At 39.0% G+C, this 19473-nt stretch overlaps 1 protein-coding gene across 2 annotated transcripts in view; it reads right to left on the reverse strand.

The window, feature by feature from the left end:
- Positions 1 to 17721: 17721 nt before the first annotated feature.
- Positions 17722 to 19473, reverse strand: part of LOC123513114 (L-sorbose 1-dehydrogenase-like) — a 14054-nt gene continuing 12302 nt past the window's right edge. The window contains exons 13-14 of one of the 2 annotated variants that reach the window (XR_006677263.1): positions 19149 to 19375; positions 17722 to 18455 (exon numbers count right to left, since the gene is read on the reverse strand). Coding sequence is in view for 1 of the 2 variants with exons in the window: in XM_045269991.1 (XP_045125926.1) it covers positions 19225 to 19375 (151 nt within the window). In the remaining variant the exon portion in view is untranslated. Of the gene's footprint in view, positions 18456 to 18608; positions 19376 to 19473 lie in introns of those variants that run through there. The other variant, XM_045269991.1, reaches the window with a different exon arrangement.

The raw sequence follows: 19473 nt of genomic DNA on the forward strand, positions 1-19473 counted from the left end.
TTGATAGATGAAGGAATTTAGTTTTTGAGGCATTGAACACTACTAAGTTTTCTCTGCCCCTATCAGAAATTTTAGAAAGACCAGAATTCGAGTGTTCTGTGGCATTCCTGCGTGATCTGTTAACTTCCTTAAGGATTGGTTGTGGGTGTAGAAAGATGTAGGGTGGTATCATCAGTGTAGGAGTGGATAGGACAAGAAGTTTGGTTAAGAAAGTCATTAATGAATAATAGAAAGAGAGTGGGTGATAAGACAGAACCCTGAGGAACACAATTATTAATAGATTTAGGAGAAGAACAGTGGCTTTCTACCACAGCTGCAATAGAACGGTCAGAGAGGAAACTTGATATAAAGTTGCAGAGAGAAGGATAGAAACTGTAGGAGGGCAGTTTTGAAATCAAAGCTTTGTGCCAGACTTTATCAAAAGCTTTTAGTATATCTAATGTGGCAGCAAAAGTTTCACTGAAATCTCTAAAAGAGGATGACCAGAAGATCAGTAGAGCAACCTTGAGGGAAGCCATTCTGGCGATCAGATAGAAGATTGTGAAGTGACAGATGTTTAAGAAACTTCCTATTGAAGATGAATGAAAAAACTTTAGATAAGCAAGAAATTAATGCTATAGGACAGTACTTTGAGGATTAGAATGGTTACCCTTTTTAGGAACAGGCTGAATGTAGGCAAATTTCCAGCAAGAAGGAAAGGTAGAAGTCGATAGACAAAGTTGAAAGTGTTTAGTCAGGCAAGGTGCAAGCATGGAAGCACAGTTTTTTAAAAATAAAAGGAGAGACCTCATCAAGTCCATAAGCCTTCTGAGGGTTTAAGCCAGAAAGGGAAACATCATTCCGAAGAATTTTGATTGAAGACATGAAATAGTCAGAGGGAGGGACAAGCCCAGTATCATTCAAGGTGGAGTTTTTAGCAAAGGTTTGAGAGAAGAGTTCAGCTTTAGAGACAGATGAGATGGCAGTTGTGCCATCAGGATGGAATTAACCCCTTCGCGCCGGATGTTAAAAAAGCCCGCCTGTATGATATCTGGGTAGTGCCGTCTTGCCGCCCTTGGAAACTCGTGCAAGCTTGTCATACTTGTCATCTTTGTGTATTATGCTGCTATTTTTTAGTTACTATATCGCCTTCGAAGAGGAAAGTGGACGCTTCTCTCTTCAGAGAGAGAGAGAGAGAGAGAGAGACATTTGCTAATATTTTAGACACAAGGGACGCATGTAGCTTATCTTCGAGAGGAAGAGGGAAGGGAGGAAGGAGAGGAAACGAAGGGAGGAGAGAGATTAGAAAATTTGTTGTTTTTGTATTTGTGTGTGTGTGTGTGTGTGTGTGTTTGTGTGTTTTCACGAATGTTACAAGGCGGGACGCATGTAACTTATCTTTTGAGAGGGAGAGGGGGGAGGGAGGGAGATGGGGAGAGAGAGAGAGAGAGAGAGAGAGAGATGGGAACAGTCTATGCCATTGGGTAATTTTAGACACAAGGCGGGATGCGTGTAGCTTATCTTTAGTGATTGGTGGAAACAAGGATGGTGGGAGGAGCACTAGGATTTCAAGGACAGCATACGGCGTGTGTAGTTGATATCCAACACACTATACGGGACAACTGAACTGAAGAAACCTCAGAAAAGAAATATGACGCCTACGTAGGCGTCACCGTATATGCTACTGGGGCTTCATGACGCCTACATAGGCGTCACCGTATTGAAGGGGTTAAGGAGGGAAAGATGAAGAAGTAAAGTTATTGGAGATGTTTTTGGCCAGATGCCAGAAGTCACGAAGGGAGTTAGAGTTTGAAAGATTTTGACATTTTCTTTTTATGGAGAAGTGTTTCGCAAGTTTAAGAACAGACTTGGCATGATTCCAGGCAGAAATATAAAGTGCATGAGATTCAGGAGATGGAAGGCTCAAGTACTTTTTGTGGGTAACATCTCTATCATGTATAGTAGGAGAACAGGCTGTGTTAAATAAAAGTTTAGAGAGTTTAGGTCGAGAAAAAGAATAAGGAATGTATGCCTCTATGCCAGACACTATTACCTCCGTTATGCATTCAGCACTCAGAGATCGATCTCTGACTCGGAAACAATAATCATTCCAGGGAAAATCAGCTATATCTCTTCAGTTCCTGCCATCTGGCAGAGGCAAACCGTCAGAGGTACCTCCGCTTTGGGGGGATCCTGAGGAAGGATTGGAGAAATAGGACAAGAGATTGTGATCGGAGGAACCCAACATAGAAGATGGGGTGACAGCATAAGCTGAAGGATTAGAGGTGAGGAAAAGATCAAGAATGCTGGGCGTGTCTCCAAGATGGTCAGGAATACGGGCAAGGTGTTGCACCAGTTGCTCTAAGTCATGGAGGATGGCAAAGTTGAAGGCTAGTTCATCAGGATGGTCAGTGATGGGAAAGGAAAGCCAAAGCTGGTGGTGAACATTGAAATCTCCAAGGATGGAGATCTCCATAAAAGGATAGAGGGACAGAATGTGCTCCACTTTGGAAGTTAAATAGTCAAAGAATTTCTTATAGTCAGAGGAGTTAGGGGAGAGATAGACAGCATAGATAAATTTAGTTAGAAAATTACTATTTAGTTTAAGCCAGATGGTGGAAAACTCAGAGTCAAGAGCGTAGGTACGAGAGCAAGTTAAGTCGTTACACACATAGACGCAACATCCAGCTTTGGAACGAATATGAGGAGAGAGAAAGTAGGAGGGAACAGAGAAGGGGCTACTGTCAGTTGCTTCAGATAGCTGAGGTAAAAGCTTCCCTGTGAAGGGCAACGCACTTACAGGAACACAAGCAATTAAAACATTTCACACCTTTTGGCTGTGCACCTTCCCTTGCTGCAACTGTCCCCCCCCCCCCATCCTGCTCTCTCTCTCTCTCTCTCTCTCTCTCTCTCTCTCTCTCTCTCTCTCTCTCTCTCTCTCTCTCTCTCTCTCTCTCTCTCTCTCTCTCTCTCTCTCTCTCTCTCTCTCTCTCTCTCTCTCAATATCCACACACACTAAGACATCTCATCTGTTTTTTCCCCTTCTGCTCCTCTTTCCTAGTGTTGTTCCTTCCATTTCAGATTTCCTATCTTCAGGTGAGGTGAGACACCATGTAGTGCGGTTACCAGAGAAGTCTTACTCCTCCATCTGCTTCTTCCCTCACCTCCTCTTCTAACTCTGGAGAGAAATGAATGGAGAATGAGAGATGCTGAAGGAAGGATGGGGAGAATAAGAGAAAGAATTATACATATAGACCTTCCTTAGTCGAGAGGTTTTTGTGTGTAGAGATCTTGTTAATCTATCACAAGAACCACAGAAATTACCTCAAAAACCCTATTTGAGTAGAAATCTTGTTAATAAAAGTATCGTGTGTGTGTGTGTGTGTGTGTGTGTTTACCTAGTTGTATTTTACAGGGTTCAAGCAGGGCTCATAGTGTCCTGTCTCTGTCTCCATTTATCTAATTTTTCCTTAAAGTTATGTACATTATGTGCTGTAACAACTTTATTATCCAATGCATTCCACTTTTCCACCATTCTGTGTGGAAAACTGTATTTTCCAGTATCCTTCACACACTGCCTCATCCTGATCTTCTATTCATGTCCTCTTGTCTTTCCATCTTCTTCTGTCAACAGCACCAGGTCTTCTTTGTCTATCTTTTCAATGCCATTGACTATCTTGTACATTGTTATTAGGTCCCCACATTCTCTTCTATCTTGTAAGGTTGGCAGTCCCATTTTCTTCAGTCATTCTTCATATGTTAGGTCCTTTAATTCCGGCACCATTGTTGTAGTAATCTTCTGTAACCTTTCCAATTTTCTTATATCCTTTTTTAGAGCTCAGAGCCCACACCACTGCTGCATATTCCAGCCTTGGACGTATCATGCTTGTGATGATTTTTTTCATCATATCTTTATCCATGTATTGAAATGCCACGCTTATATTTGTCAACATTTTATATGATCATCAAAATATCTTGCTTATGTGTTTTTCGGGGCTCAGATTTTCCTGTATGATAACTCACAGATCTTTTTCCTCTTTAGTTTCATTATTTGTTCCTCTCCTATCAAATAGTTCCATGAGAGACTTTATCAAAAGCCTTTTTAATATCCAGGTATACTGTATCCACCCATCCATCTCTGTTTTCTAGTCCTGCAATAACTCGAGTAGAAGCGTAATAAGTTTGATACACATGACCTCCTTGTCCTGAACTGAAATTGTTTGTTCGATATGACTTGCTCCTCTTCTAGAAATTTAACCCATTTTTCTTTGATAATTATTTCACACAACTTCCCCCAAGACACTTGTAAGTGACACTGGTCTGTAGTTTAGTAGTTCAGTTGCCTTTCCTCCTTTAGATATCGGAATTACGTTGGCTCTCTTCCATTCTAGTGGAACTTTCCCTTCATTTATTGAAATGTAATTATTTCCCAAATTGGATCCAGTAGTTTCTCTTTACGTGCTTTTAACACCAGCCTGATATATCATTTGGCCTCATTGCTTTTCTGGCATCCAACTTATCCAAAAATCTTCCAATATCCTCTTTGTGCACTGCAATCTCCTGTAATCCTTGGCAGTGCAATGACTTATTAGGTTCTGTGAAATCTTCTGCAGTGAACACCATTTTTAAGCTCTCATTCATTATTTCACACATTTCCTTCTCTGTTTGGTATGTCATCCCTTCTTTAATTATTTTTTCAATCGTTTCCTTGTTGTTTGTTTTGCCATTTATAAACTTGTAGAAAAGTTTGGGTTCGTTTTTGCTTTTATTCATCACATCTTTCTCAAAGTTTCTTTCTTCCTCTCTCTTTACTCTAATATATTCATTTCTAGTATCCTTGTACTGCCATCTGTTATAGTAATTTCTCTGTTTTATGAGTTTCTTCTACACTTTATCTTTTGCCTTTTTAGCTTGTATGCATCTAGCATTGTACCAGGCATGTATTTTTTTCTTAACTCTATAAACAGGTACAAATTTTTTTACTCCTTCATTATATTTCTGTAAGAATATGTCATATTTCCCTTTTACTGTCTTTCTGTACATAATATTTCTCCACTCATATCAGCAAAATAGATACTTAATTTTTCAAAATCTGCTCTTGCATAATTTAATCTCTCCTTTGTAGTCATCTCTGTAACTTCTCCCATCTTCCTCCTTAATTTGTATCTCTAATGTCACATGATCACTTTTCCCCATTGGACTAAGGTATTGTATGATTGGAGGGGGCTTTGGTTTCTTTGTGAATACTAGGTCAAACAACGATTTTTTTATATATATATATATATATATATATATATATATATATATATATATATATATATATATATATATATATATATATATATATATATATATTGACTCCTCCACCCACTGGTCCATTGCATTAACCATAGTCAACTGTAACACTTCCTTGCTCCACTACCTAGCATTATCCATTACTTCCATCTCTCAAGTTTACTTTTTTGCAGTTAGTCTCCAACTAAAAGTATTCTTCTATCTCTTCTTTATCATGTTATCTAGGCACTTTATCACCTCTCTTTGCATATCTTTATGTTCTTCAGTTCCCCATATATTAGTCTTAGGTGGCACATATGTATCTATAATTTTTTTCTTCGTAAATTCCTCTGTTTTGATTATTACTCCCATTACTTCCACTTTGTCCTCTCCATATTTCACATCCTCCACACATATATATTAGCACTCCTCCTACCCCTTTATCCTTCCTGTCTCTGCTATTATATCCCTCCTCTTTAAAGTTAACATGGATCTGCTCTCTTAGTTTTGTTTCAACAATGCACATTACATCTGGCTTTTTCTCTTTCAAATGATTCCTAACCTCCAACATGCTTGATGACAACCCATCTATATTAGTATAAGTCACACTTAATTTCTTGCCTCTTCCACAACCTCCTTTTTCTTCCATAGGTACCACTTCTTTAGTCTCATATCCAGAACCCTCCTGTAATAATTCTTCTTCTCTATGTTCGTCCTTTTCTCATTTTTTTTCTTAGCTTCACTTCTTAGCACTTTCTCCTTTTCCCTCTCCTCTAGGTTCATATCTCTTTTTATCCATATATCCTTGTGTTCAGTATCATCGGCCAGCTTCCCTTTCCTAATCATAATTTCCTCTACTGCCACTTGGGATCTCATTCTCACTTTCATTGGTCTCCTACCCCCTCCACTGTAGCTTCCTAGCCTCATCACTTCCTCTACCTCCTGGTGTAGTTCTTTAACTTGTTTGATAACAGTTTTGGCGAATTCTCTCTCGTGAATTTATTTGGATTTTTCTTTTCCTTCATCCCAAAAATCGTGTAGCTTTTTATCTTATCCACCAGGTCTTCTTTTTCTTTAATTATTTGAATTACAGCGACTTTCATGGTTTTCTGAATTTGTCTCTTTACAACCTCCGAAAATTGAACTTTTTTCCTCTTCCTGTTCGTGTTTCCATTCATGTCGTAGTTCCTTCAGCTTTTGTGTCTGTGAATGAGTGGGAGGGGGGCACTACGAAAGGAAGTACTCATCCTGGTAAGGGACTGGAGGGGTCATAAATTCATAATACAGTAAGTCCTCATTATATGGTACATATGCGTTCCTGAAACCCTTACCGTAAATCAAAATTACCATATACCGAACCCATTATAACATGTAATAATAGGGAATGCATTGCAGCACGTCAAGTCACCCATACAGAAATTAAATTACATGAAAATGTCATGAAAAAAAAAAAAAGAATGTAAAGTACTGCGCAAAAGAAATAAACAAAATGTTTTTATTTATCTTTCACTTGCCATGTATTCTATCAGATGCTGTCCCTCCAGAGGCTAAGGGACAGTAGGGATTTCAACCCTTATTCATCTTCCGATGAATGGGTAGACAAGGATAAGACGTTGTCGTAGATGGAGGACTGTTTGGTTACTCTTGTTATTTTATCATAGATTTCTTGATAAATATTGACACTTTTCTCTATGTCATGAGCCACTTTACTGCTACTGGTAGAATTTGGGGCACGTTCCTTCAGGGTTTCCAGAGCATTTTCGATACCACAGAGACATTCTCTAAGAGTTTTGATGTCCAGGCCACGCACAGGTTTTTCTTCCTCGTCTCCCTCTTTTTCTGCCTCCTGTGATGCCTTGTCTAGCTTTATAAGTTCACCATTTGAGAGAGATTCAGCATGGCTTTCCAAAAGATTTTGATCATCATCATCATCAACTTCATCAAAGCCAGCCCTATGGCACAGATTTACTATGTCATTTCTGATCGCACCGATGTTGTCTTCAGCGAAGCCTGGGAAGTCATGTGCGCATTCTGGCCATACTTTATTCCACGCCAAATTCATGATAGACGTCTTCAATTCGTCCCAAGATGACTTGATGTTATCTAAGGCGTGCTTCATGTTATACGACTTCCACCATTCTCTGATTGTGGGCTTGCCAGGCCCATCTGTGCCCTTTATCCCTTGCTCCATGGTTCGCTGCTGGTAGTAGGCTTTAAATGTTTGCCATAATTATTATGAATATATTTGTAAGCATAGTAGGCTTTAAATGTTTGCCATAATTATTATGAATATATTTGTACTTACAATTGACCCTTTAATATTCCATTTATTCATCTAATTAGTAATGCATGTAAGTAATATGTAATGTAGTTAAAAAAAAAAAAAAGGTGGGGGAAGGGAATAGATAACAGGCTCCAAGGGTGGTCAAGTTAAAGTCAGTACTGTGAGTGGCGGGGAGATATGGCGTGGATGACGCCATCACCCCTACTCCCCCGCTCTCGGCCCTCTTGGATGACATGAGCAGATACTGTATCTGTGAATTTTTCTTACCGTATATGGAATCGAGGGTAGTAATTTCCAAATACCATAACTGAATTTACCGGATAAAGAGCTACTGAATAATGACTTACTGTACATATATATATATATATATATATATATATATATATATATATATATATATATATATATATATATATATATATATATATATATATATATATATATATATATATATATATATATATATATATATATATATATATATATATATATATATATATATGTGTGTGTCATTATTGTGCTCTTTATGTGTGTGTGTGTGTATATATATATATATATATATATATATATATATATATATATATATATATATATACACACACACACACACACACACACACACACACATATATATATATATATATATATATATATATATATATATATATATATATATATATATATATATATATATATATATACATACATACATACATAATACCCGCTTAACGAACAGGATAAGGTGTCAAAGCTGTTTGTAGAGCGAAAATTCGTTAAGCAGACGTAATTTTCCCATAGGAAATAATAGAAATAGGGGGGATGCGTTCTGGGCTGGTCCCCAACATACCACATGGGTAAAAAAAAAAAAAAATAAAAAATATATATATATATATATATATATATATATATATATATATATATATATATATATACGTACACATACATACATACACACACACATTTGTCAGCATATTGGGCCACCGGTGTACCACTACTTTTATGATGTCATATGAATCATTGGAAGTTAGAGGAGCTACGTACAAATTCTCTCAAATTCTCGCATTTATGTTCACAAAACAACATTTATATTAACTTTTTACAAACCCTGCCCCAAGAAATGTTTGTTTTGTTGCATAAAGTGAAATCTTACATGGAATACCAAAAAATAAAGCAGAGATGAGATGAGCCACAGACGAAACGGGAGACTCGCCGCGACTCGGCCGCTTCTTCTTCTTGTGACCCTTTTAGCCTGTGTGTTGTCTTTCCCCATGATATTTGTTTTTACTCCTCTATTGCCTGCTATAATGGATATCATATCTTAGTATTCATATACGCTCATGCCATGAGGATAACCTCAACTCCGTGGCACTGAGTGATAGTGAATTATTAATGAATTAGTAATTCACTATCACTCAGTGCCACGGAGTCAAGGTTATCCGCGTGGCATGACCATATATAAATATTAAGATATGATATCTATTATATCAGGCAATAGAGGAGTGAAAACATAAACATCATGATGAAAGTAACACCAAGCAAAAGGGTCACAAGAAGAAGAAGCTGCCGAGTGGCCGCGAGTCTCCCGCTTCGTTTGTGGCTTATCTCATCTCTTATTTTTCTTTTTTTTTTTTTCTTTGGTATTCCATGTAAGATTTCACTTTATGCATTACAAAACAATCCTTTCTTAGGGGCAAGGTTTGTAAAAAGTTAATAGAAATGTTGTTTTGTGAACATAAATGCATATATAAAACAGTAACACCACTTGGAGAGGTGGTGTTCCCAGCAACCTCAGAGCAACCTTGTCACCGTCCCTCCAAGCGTTCATGGATGCCATTTCGCTGCAAGTGGCTGCTCTGACGTTATTAAAGAATCTTGGATCCAGCTCCAGGAGCGCTAGAGACAGAGGCCAATCACAGCGAAGCAACCGCGTTTGGTCCCTCACCCGGCAAATTCAAACCCAAAAAATTCGCTAAAACGGATATGGTTGTACGTTACGCGGACTTTTTGTCTAACTTTATATAGTACGTTAAACCGAAAATTCGTTAAACGAACGTTTGTTAAGCGGAGTATTACTGTAATATATATATATATATATATATATATATATATATATATATATATATATATATATATATATATATATATATATACAGACAACCCCCGTTTAACGAAGATTCACACAACGAAATTTCGCTACAATGAAGGTTTTATTTTACTACCTTCTGCTCGTTTAACGAACACCAAACTCGCTTTAACGAAGTTTTATCCAGGTAGTTTTTTCCAAGTTTGAAAGCCCCTCCGTATCACGCAAGCCGACAGGCTTTTGAATACACCAGCGCTTCTCGTGGACAAAACGCGCACCACTCACTCCCCCTGTTCAAAACAATAACAGCGTCAGCAGCAGCTCATCTTCCCTCAATCAACTTACACCAAAGCGCCTGTGGTAGTTGTCGTAAAACAGGTGGGTAGCATGGAGACACCTGAGTCCATTATGAAAGTGTATTTACGGTAGCACAATACACAACAAGTGTAAACCGAGCGAAACGAGGGGTAGGAGGCGTACGTGTCGCCTGAGGCGGCGGCGAGCGAGGACTGAGGGGAAGGACGTGACGTCAGACAGAAAGGGAGTATGGGAAAAACAAAGGACATGCTAACATACGCCCTGCAATGTCACCTAGCGTTGCTAAGAAGACCAGGAAGTCTGTTACTCTCGAAGTGAAGCTGGATATTATTCACAGACACGAGAGAAGCGAAAAAACTAATAGCATTACTCACCATCATCTTGACTCCATCTACTGTCTCTACTATTTTCAAGTCAGCAGATTTTATCAAGAAGGCTGGTGAGACCGTATCTTCCTTGCAAGCTAAAAGAACCACCTGAACTCGTGACTCTACAATAGATAAAACGGAAAGCCTTGTGGAAATGTGGTACATAAGTTTTGTATGCGATACAATGATGCGCCCTTTGTTTACATTGCACAGGTTGCCTGTTAGTGTCTTTCCCGTTTCACTCCCTCCCTTCATAAATTTAAGATCAACAACATTATAAAGTTACATACATACATACATTAGTGTACATTATAATGACTTAAACTGCCTAAATGTTTAACTTCATAATTTTTACTTTCATTAAACCGTTCACTGTACTATGATGCACTATTGCATTGTTTACTCTCAATGGAAGTTCAAGTCAGGGGTTAAACTTATTATAATCGGTTCGCTTACCGAAGTTTCGCTTAACGAAGGTTTTTTTTAAAGAACGTAACCCCTTCGTTAAGCGGGGGTTGCCTGTATGTATATATATATATATATATATATATATATATATATATATATATATATATATATATATATATATATATATATATGGGCAACCCCTGCTTAACGAAGGGGTTACGTTCTTAAAAAAGTCCTTCGTTAAGCGAAACTTTGTCAGGGGAACCGATTATAACAAGTTTAACCCCTGAGTTCAACTTCCATTGAGAGTAAACAAAGTGAGAGTGCATCATAGTACAGTGAAAGGTTTAATGAAAGTAAAAATTATGAAGTTAAACATTTAGGCAGTTTAATTTAAGTCATTATAATGTACACTAATGTATGTATGTATGTAACTTTATAATGTTGATGATATTAAATTTATGAAGGGAGGGAGAGTGAAACGGGAAAGACACTAACCGGCAACCTGTGGAATGTAAACAAAGGGTGCATCATTGTATCACATTCAAAACTTATGTACCACATTTCCACAAGGCTTTCCATTTTATCCATTGGAGAGTCACGAGGTGAGCTTTTAGCTTGCAAGGAAGATACGGTCTCACCAGCTTTCTTCAGAGAGTCTGCTGACTTAAAAATAGTAGAGACAGTAGATGGAGTCAAGATGGTGGCGAGCAATGCTATTAGTTTTCTCGCCTCTCTCGTGTCTGTGAATAATATCCAGCTTCTCTTCAAGATTAAGAGACTTCCTGGTCTTCTTAGCAACGCTAGGTGACATTGCAGGGCATTTTGGTGGTAAGTTGAGCGAGGGAAGACAAGCTGCTGCTGACACTGTTATTGTTTTGAACAGGGGGAGTGAGTGGTGCGCGTTTTGTCCACGAGAGGCGCTGGTGTATTCAAAAGCCTTTCGGCTTGCGTGATACAGCGGGGCTTTCAAACTTGGAATAAACTACCTGGATTCCTTCGTTATAGTGTGTTTGGTGTTCGTTAAACGAGCAGATGGTAATAAAATTAAATCTTCGTTGTAGCGAAATTTCGTAGTGTGAACCCTCGTTAAACGGAGGTTGCCTGTATATATATATATATATATATATATATATATATATATATATATATATATATATATATATATATATATTCATTATTATTATTAAAGACGAGCATACTAAGCGAAACATAAACACAGTTTTATTTTGGTAGAGTAGGTAGGGTCCACACCATCAGTTTTAATGGAAACCCAACAGTGCCTGCCAGACTCTGCCATAAGGGATAGACTTGTGCCTTTAGTGATTCTGAATACATTGTAAAGCATAGAATGAAATTAATGTAATTCTAAACAAAAACGTCTCACTATAGTCTGACCAGCCTTAATTTACGGCCATGGGGGGGCGAGCGTCTCTGTACAGTGTTGCCACGTTTTCACTACTGTTCTGTTAATCTCTCTCTCTCTCTCTCTCTCTCTCTCTCTCTCTCTCTCTCTCTCTCTCTCTCTCTCTCTCTCTCTCTCTCTCTCTCTCTCTCTCTCTCTCTCTCTCTCTGCTTACCTTTGATTCTTTAGTAAGTCATTTATAATATATATATATATATATATATATATATATATATATATATATATATATATATATATATATATATATATATATATATATATAAGTGAGTGGCACGAGGTCAGTCACGTCGCCAGCACAATGTGTCAAGGCCACCAGCTGGGTGTGGAAGAGTTGCCGCTCACAAGTGAAAAATGCTTTTTTTTTTCACTTAGGTATTGGCATATACCTACTATTTTGTAAAAATAGAAACTACACATTAGCTTGGCTTACGAATTATGAATCCGATTATGCCTCACCCTTGAAATTACTGTAAAAGCCAGTAAATGTGAGCATTTTATCTTATAATTATAGCAACATCTGGTACTACAAGGTGAGGCTATTCGGCCTGGCCAGGCTGGGTTCAACAGTATTGCCGCCACTCACAAGACTTCTACTATTTTTTTTTTTTCTTACTTTGGATAATAGATTATTTCTTTTTTCCATGCTCATTATCTTATATCTGTAACGCTGATGTTATTACACACCCTAAACATACGCTAAGTACCATTATAAGTTACTACAGTTGATATCAGCAACACTGTTGAATATGTATGCCATGTTTGTATCGTACTATATAGTTTTTTATATGCATGTGATGGTTACTGTTGATTCAGCCATCTATATACACAAGTCGAAATTTTATACATCAGAATTGATGGTATTTGCGATGCCTTGTACACCAATAACTTCCATTTCACATCGCATTTTTTGGAAGCGTGGCAGGACTGTAGAGTTCCCCCCGCCCCACCATAGCCGTAAATTAAGCCCGGTCAGACTATAGAATTTTTTTTATTTATTTTATTTATTTATTTATTTTTATTTATTTATTTATTTATATATATATATATTTTTTTTTTTGTGTGTGTGTGTGTGTGTGTGTGTGTGTATTTACCTATTTGTGTATTACAGGGCCCGAGCTAAGCTCTCTGTGTCCTGTCTCCTTGTCCATTCCTGTCATATCTCTCTCTCATCTGATTGACACACACCGCGTCAACGACATGACTGCTCAGCTTATTCCACTTATCAATGCTACGATGCGGGAAACTGTATTTTCTCACGTCATTTAGACAGATGTCCTTTATTAGCTTTTTCCATGTCCTCGGAGATAATTACTTGTGGTCACCTTTATCAAATCTCTATCCAGTATGTCAATCTTGTTCACCAATTTATACATAGTTATCATGTCTCCTCTTGTTCTTCTCTCTTCTAATGTGGTCAGCCCCAGCTTCCTCAGTCTTTCCTCATAGTCTAACTCCCTGAGTCCTGGTACCATCCTTGTTGCCAGCCTCTGTACCCTTTCTACCTTCTTCACATTTTTCTTCATATGCGGTGACCAGACACATGCTGCATATTCTAACTGGGGTCTTATTAAGGTACATAATATCTTCTTCATCATTCCTTCATCTAGGTAGTGGAATGCAAGGCCAATATTTTGAAGCATGTTGTATGTTTTCCAAAAAATCTTGTTAATGTGTTTCTCCGGTGACAAAGTGTTTTGCACGGTTACTCCTAAGTCTTTCTCCTCATTGGTCTCTTTAATTTTCTCATCACCCAGCCTGTAATCCCAGTTTGGTCTGTATCTACTTCTTCCCATTTTCATAACATGGGTCTTGTCTATATTAAATTCCATCTGCCACTCCTTACTCCACTCATATATTTTATCAAGATCTTCCTGTAACTTGTTACAATCTTCCACATTCTTTACTCTCCTCATAATTTTAGTATCATCCGCAAACATGTTCATGTAACTGTCAATTCCTACTGGCATATCATTAACATAAATCAAAAACATGATGGGACCAAGCACTGACCCTTGTGGAACTCCACTGGTTACCTTCTTCCACTCGGACTTCCTTCCTCTCACCACTGTTCTCATTTCTCTTCCCATTAAGTAATTTTCCATCCATTTTGCTAGTTTATCATTTACTCCTCCAATCTTCTTTAGTTTCCACATCAGTCTATTGTGTGGTACTTTATCAAAGGCCTTTCTCAAGTCCAGGTAGATAGCATCCACCCATCCCTCTCTATGTTGTAGTATGTCAGTCACTCTTGAATAAAAACATAATAAATTGGATACACACGATCTTCCTTTTCTGAAACCAAACTGCCTTTCACTCAGAATGTTTTCACTTTCTAGATACTCACTCCACTTAGCTTTAATTACTTCTTCACATACCTTGCACAATATACTAGTCAACGATACTGGTCTATAATTTAGCGGTTCCATTCTACTACCATTCTTATATATAGGCACAATGTCAGCTCTTTTCCACTCTTTCGGGACTAATCCTGTTCGTATGGAGGTTTCCACAATATCAAATATGGGGTTCAACAATTGATCCTTACATTCATTTAGCATCCTCCCAGATATGCCATCAGGCCCCATTGATTTATTAATATCCAGATTGCTTATAATTTTCCTTACATCTTCCTTAGTAACCATGATGTTCTGCATTTGCTTTATTTCCGTAGGCCTTCCTCCCATGAAATGCTCCTCCTTTGTAAACACTTTGCAAAAGTTGTCGTTCAAAATTTCAGCTCTCTCTCCAGCAACTTCAAATACTTCTTCCCCGTGTGTGTGTGTGTGTGTGTGTGTGTGTGTGTGTGTGTGTGTGTGTGTGTGTGTGTGTGTGTGTGTGTGTGTTTACCTAGTTGTAGTTTTTCAGGGCCTGGGCTTTATGCTCGTGTGGCCCCGTCTCCATATCTACGTTTATCCATTTTTTCTTTAAAACTTTGTTCACTCGTTGCTGACACCAATTCCTCACTCAAACTGTTCCACGTCTCAACACATCTTTGCGGGAAACTATATTTTTTAACATCTCTCAGACATCTTCCGTTCCTCAGCTTTTTACTATGCGATCTTGTGCTTCGAATGTCATATTCTTCTCTCAGGATCAGTTTCTCATTATCCACTTGGTCCATTCCGTTAATCAATTTATAAACTTGTATCAGATCCCCTCTCTCTCTTCTCTGTTCCAAGGTTGGTAGATCCATAGCCTTTAGTCTCTCCTCATATGTCATCCCTTCAAATTCTGGAACCATTCTTGTGTGTGTGTGTGTGTGTGTGTGTGTGTGTGTGTGTGTGTGTGTGTGTGTGTGTGTGTGTGTGTGTGTGTGTGTGTTAACCTAGTTGTATATTGTAGGGTTTGAGCGGGGCTCAGTGACCTGTCTCCATATATATATTTATCCAACTTTTCTTAAATTTGCGCACACTTTTTGCTGCTACATTCTCTTCACTCAATCCGTTCCAAGCATCCACCGTCCCGTGTGGAAAACTAAACTTTTTAATGTTTCTCGAACACTGACCTTTCTTGATCTTCTTGTATTGCCCTCTTGTTTACGTACCTCCATCCTCCGTCAGTGATGCCAGATTTTGTCTATCTATCTTTTCCATATGGTTTACTAACTTATACATCATCATTAGATCTCCTTTTTCCCGTCAGATCTTGAAAGATGGTAGTTCCATTTCCTTCAGTCTATCTTCAGAGGGAAGACCCTTTATTTCTGGCACCATCTTTGTAGCAGTCCTTTGGATTCTTTATACGAGTATTCTCTTGATGTCTTTATGTTTGTATGGTGACCACACCATTGCTGCATATTCTAGTCTAGGTCTTATCATAGTGGTTATGATTTTTTCATTATACTCTTGTCCATGTAATGAAACGCCATCCTGATGATAGTTAGTGTCCTGTACGCTGAAGCAAATACCTAATCCATTTATGTGTCTTGCTGGAGTCAGGGTGTCTTGTATAATCGCTCTCAGGTCTTTTTCTTCACTATTTTTTATTATAATCTCTTCTCTCATTTTGTATTCCCACCTATAGGTGTGTGTGTGTGTGTGTGTGTGTTTGTGTGTGTGTTTCACTGTTTGATCTGCTGCAGTCTCTGACGAGACAGCCAGACGTTACCCTACGGAACGAGCTCAGAGCTCATTATTTCCGATCTTCGGATAGGCCTGAGACCAGGCACACACCACACACCGCGACAACAAGGTCACAACTCTTCGATTTACATCCCGTACCTACTCACTGCTAGGTGAACAGGGGCTACACGTGAAAGGAGACACACCCAAATATCTCCACCCGGCCGGGGAATCGAACCCCGGTCCTCTGCCTTGTGAAGCCAGCGCTCTAACCACTGAGCTACCGGGCGTGTGTGTGTGTGTGTGTGTGTGTTTCACTGTTTGATCTGCTGCAGTCTCTGACGAGACAGCCAGACGTTATCCTACGGACCGAGCTCAGAGCTCATTATTTTCGATCTTCGGATAGGCCTGAGACCAGGCACACACCACACACCGGGACAACAAGGTCACAACTCATCGATTTACATCGTGTGTGTGTGTGTGTGTGTGTGTGTGTGTGTGTGTGTGTGTGTGTGTGTGTGTTATTAGGACAAGAACAACACTTTCCTGTGAATCACCTTGAAACTGAAAACTTGAAAAGAATCAAACATTGCTCTGGATTTATATCGAACATAAACAGGAAAATGAGAGAAATAATGATTGATAGTGTCCAAAATTCTTTAGTTATGCATAGAAATTAAGGGAAAATGGAAGTTATTGATATTTGTTTCTTTGTTTTTCTTTTCTTTTTTTATCATATATTTGTTGTTGGCATTGATAATTGTTGGTGTTAATTGTTGTTGCTATTGGTTTGTTTCTGCATCACTGGGCCACACTAGCGTCCCTGAGACCCCTGAAATACACAACCTTCCCGCCGAGGTCCCTAACAGCAAACAATACTGGGGGGTTGTTCCACGGCCTGTTAACTCGTCTGTACTATACCTGGCGAGTGCAGTATAGTAGCCTTTACCCTCACTGCCTGCTCACTCACTCCCACAGGTATTTCACTCTTACCTGTCCGTGTTTCCATACATTTCCATTCTCTATTTTTTTTTTTATTTTTTTTTTTTTTTTTTTTTTTTTTTGCTGGGCGTGCGATTGTTGTTTAGGATTAGTAAGAGGAAAGTTGTTCTGCATCCATTCCGTTCTTCCACAAGTAGTTCACAAAGCCAGAATCAACCATCCAAATACATGAATAGCCCATTACTGTGATAAGTAAAGCAATAGTTATGTATATCCCCACTCAGACCGCCCGGCGCTCACTATGACCCGGAGCAACTCCATCCCTCCCGTGTCAACTCGTCATTTCATTCAATTCTCAGTGTTTTGCCGTTTTCCCACCTGAAATGCATAAAATGTAGGGATAGGAGGAGAAAATGCGGAATGGAAGTGTTTGAGGGAGTATAATAGTATACTACCAGCAGCAGCAACATTATTACCATTGTATTTGTAATACACCACGGTCGTCTGCTGGTCAGCCAGCCAGCTTTCCCCATTACGGAACAAGCTCAGAGCTCATAGACCGATCTTCAGGTAGGACTGAGACCACAACACACTCCACACACCGGGAAAGTGAGGTCACAACCCCTCGAGCTACATCCCGTACCTACTTGCTGTTAAATGAACATGAGCTACACATTAAGAGGCTTGCCCATTTGCCTTGCCGCGCTCAGAACTCGAACCCGAACCTTCTCGGTTGTGAGCCGAGTATGCTAACCACTACACTATGTGGTGTGTGTGTGTGTGTGTGTGTGTGTGTAATTCACCACGGTTTTCTGCTGGTCACCCAGCCAGTCTTCCCCATTACGGAGCGAGCTCAGAGCTCATAGACTGATCTTCGGGTAAGACTGTGTGTATGTGTATGTGTGTGTGCGCGCACGCCTAAGGAAGAGGCCATCATCACTCCACGGTGTTTCGCTAGAACTGAGCTGTGCCTTGAGGCTGCCTAAATATAGTGAATGGATGACACTGTCAGCCGGCGGCTGTCAGTGTAAGGCCGGTAGACTACCTCAGTGTGTATGGCGCACTCAACATTCACACCCTCTATTAACCTTTAAACTGTGGGTGATATTTCTGCTACATCTTTATTCTGATTTTTTTTTTTTTTTTAATGTAAGAAGGGAAAGCTGGCCAAAGGTAACATAATGAGTGAAATAAAGAAAAATGCCCATTTGGTTGTTAGTTCCCTTATATGGTCTTAAATGGAGTCGATGCTCCCAGCCTTCCCTTCATGGCATGACTGGCATCACTTTGCGATTCAGCCTCTTGTGTTTATCTGCAATGATAAAGGATTATTACTTGCTTGTTTGTGGTCTTGTGACCTTGTTACTGCAGCAGAGGTAAATAAATTGAGTTTTTATTGATTTACATGTTTTCCAATATATGAAGTGCTAGTGAAAATGTCCGGAATTTTGACATAATATATGGCAACGCTATATTTATCAGTATGATGTAGAATCCTTGGTTACTGTATACTATCTCACAGACCACTGACCACTACCAGTATGTTTACCAGTATGTTTGGTCTTTGCCACGCTACGCCTTTACCGGAAATAATCTATGCTTGGTAAGGTGCTTTGCCTTCAGACATTTTTTCATTCATTCCCATTTATTACAAGTTCTTTTTATACTCGTGCTACATACACCATACTGGAACCATATTTCTAAACACTTCTGCGCTGCGCCCCCATTACTTTCAATAGTCTCTAGTGTTGCACTGGTATTCAAGCATGTTTCTTGTGGTTCATGTGACAGATTAACATTTTTTTTATGTTATTATTATGTTATTAACGAGAAAGACTCATGAGAACCCGGCAAATCATCTCTATAGCCTCTTAAAAATCTTTGTGAGAGACCATTGGTTCAGACTTCCTTGTACATAAACTTCCTCTAAATTCATACAATACGTATACTTCAAAATGATAGACTTTCACACACATTGCCTTTACTATCAAACTTACGTACTTACACCATAGACAGACTCCCACGTATGCCAGCATTGAGTCATTGACACAGCCATCATTTCTCAGTGAAGACTTGCATCGTCAGAGCTCGTGACCGACAGCGTTCCAATCTTCCTTGATGAGGTCGGCGGCCTTCTCAGCGATCATGATGGTGGGCGCGTTGGTGTTACCAGAGACGATGACAGGCATGACCGAGGCGTCCACCACACGCAGGCCCTCCACCCCGCGCACTCTGCGGCCACCCACCAAACTTATTAATTAACGCCCACATTCTCAAACACTTCTGCACCCCTCACTCTACTTATATATATAATATATATATATATATAT

This window comes from Portunus trituberculatus, chromosome 35 (genome assembly GCF_017591435.1).
Source record: "Portunus trituberculatus isolate SZX2019 chromosome 35, ASM1759143v1, whole genome shotgun sequence".
Taxonomy (NCBI): domain Eukaryota; kingdom Metazoa; phylum Arthropoda; class Malacostraca; order Decapoda; family Portunidae; genus Portunus; species Portunus trituberculatus.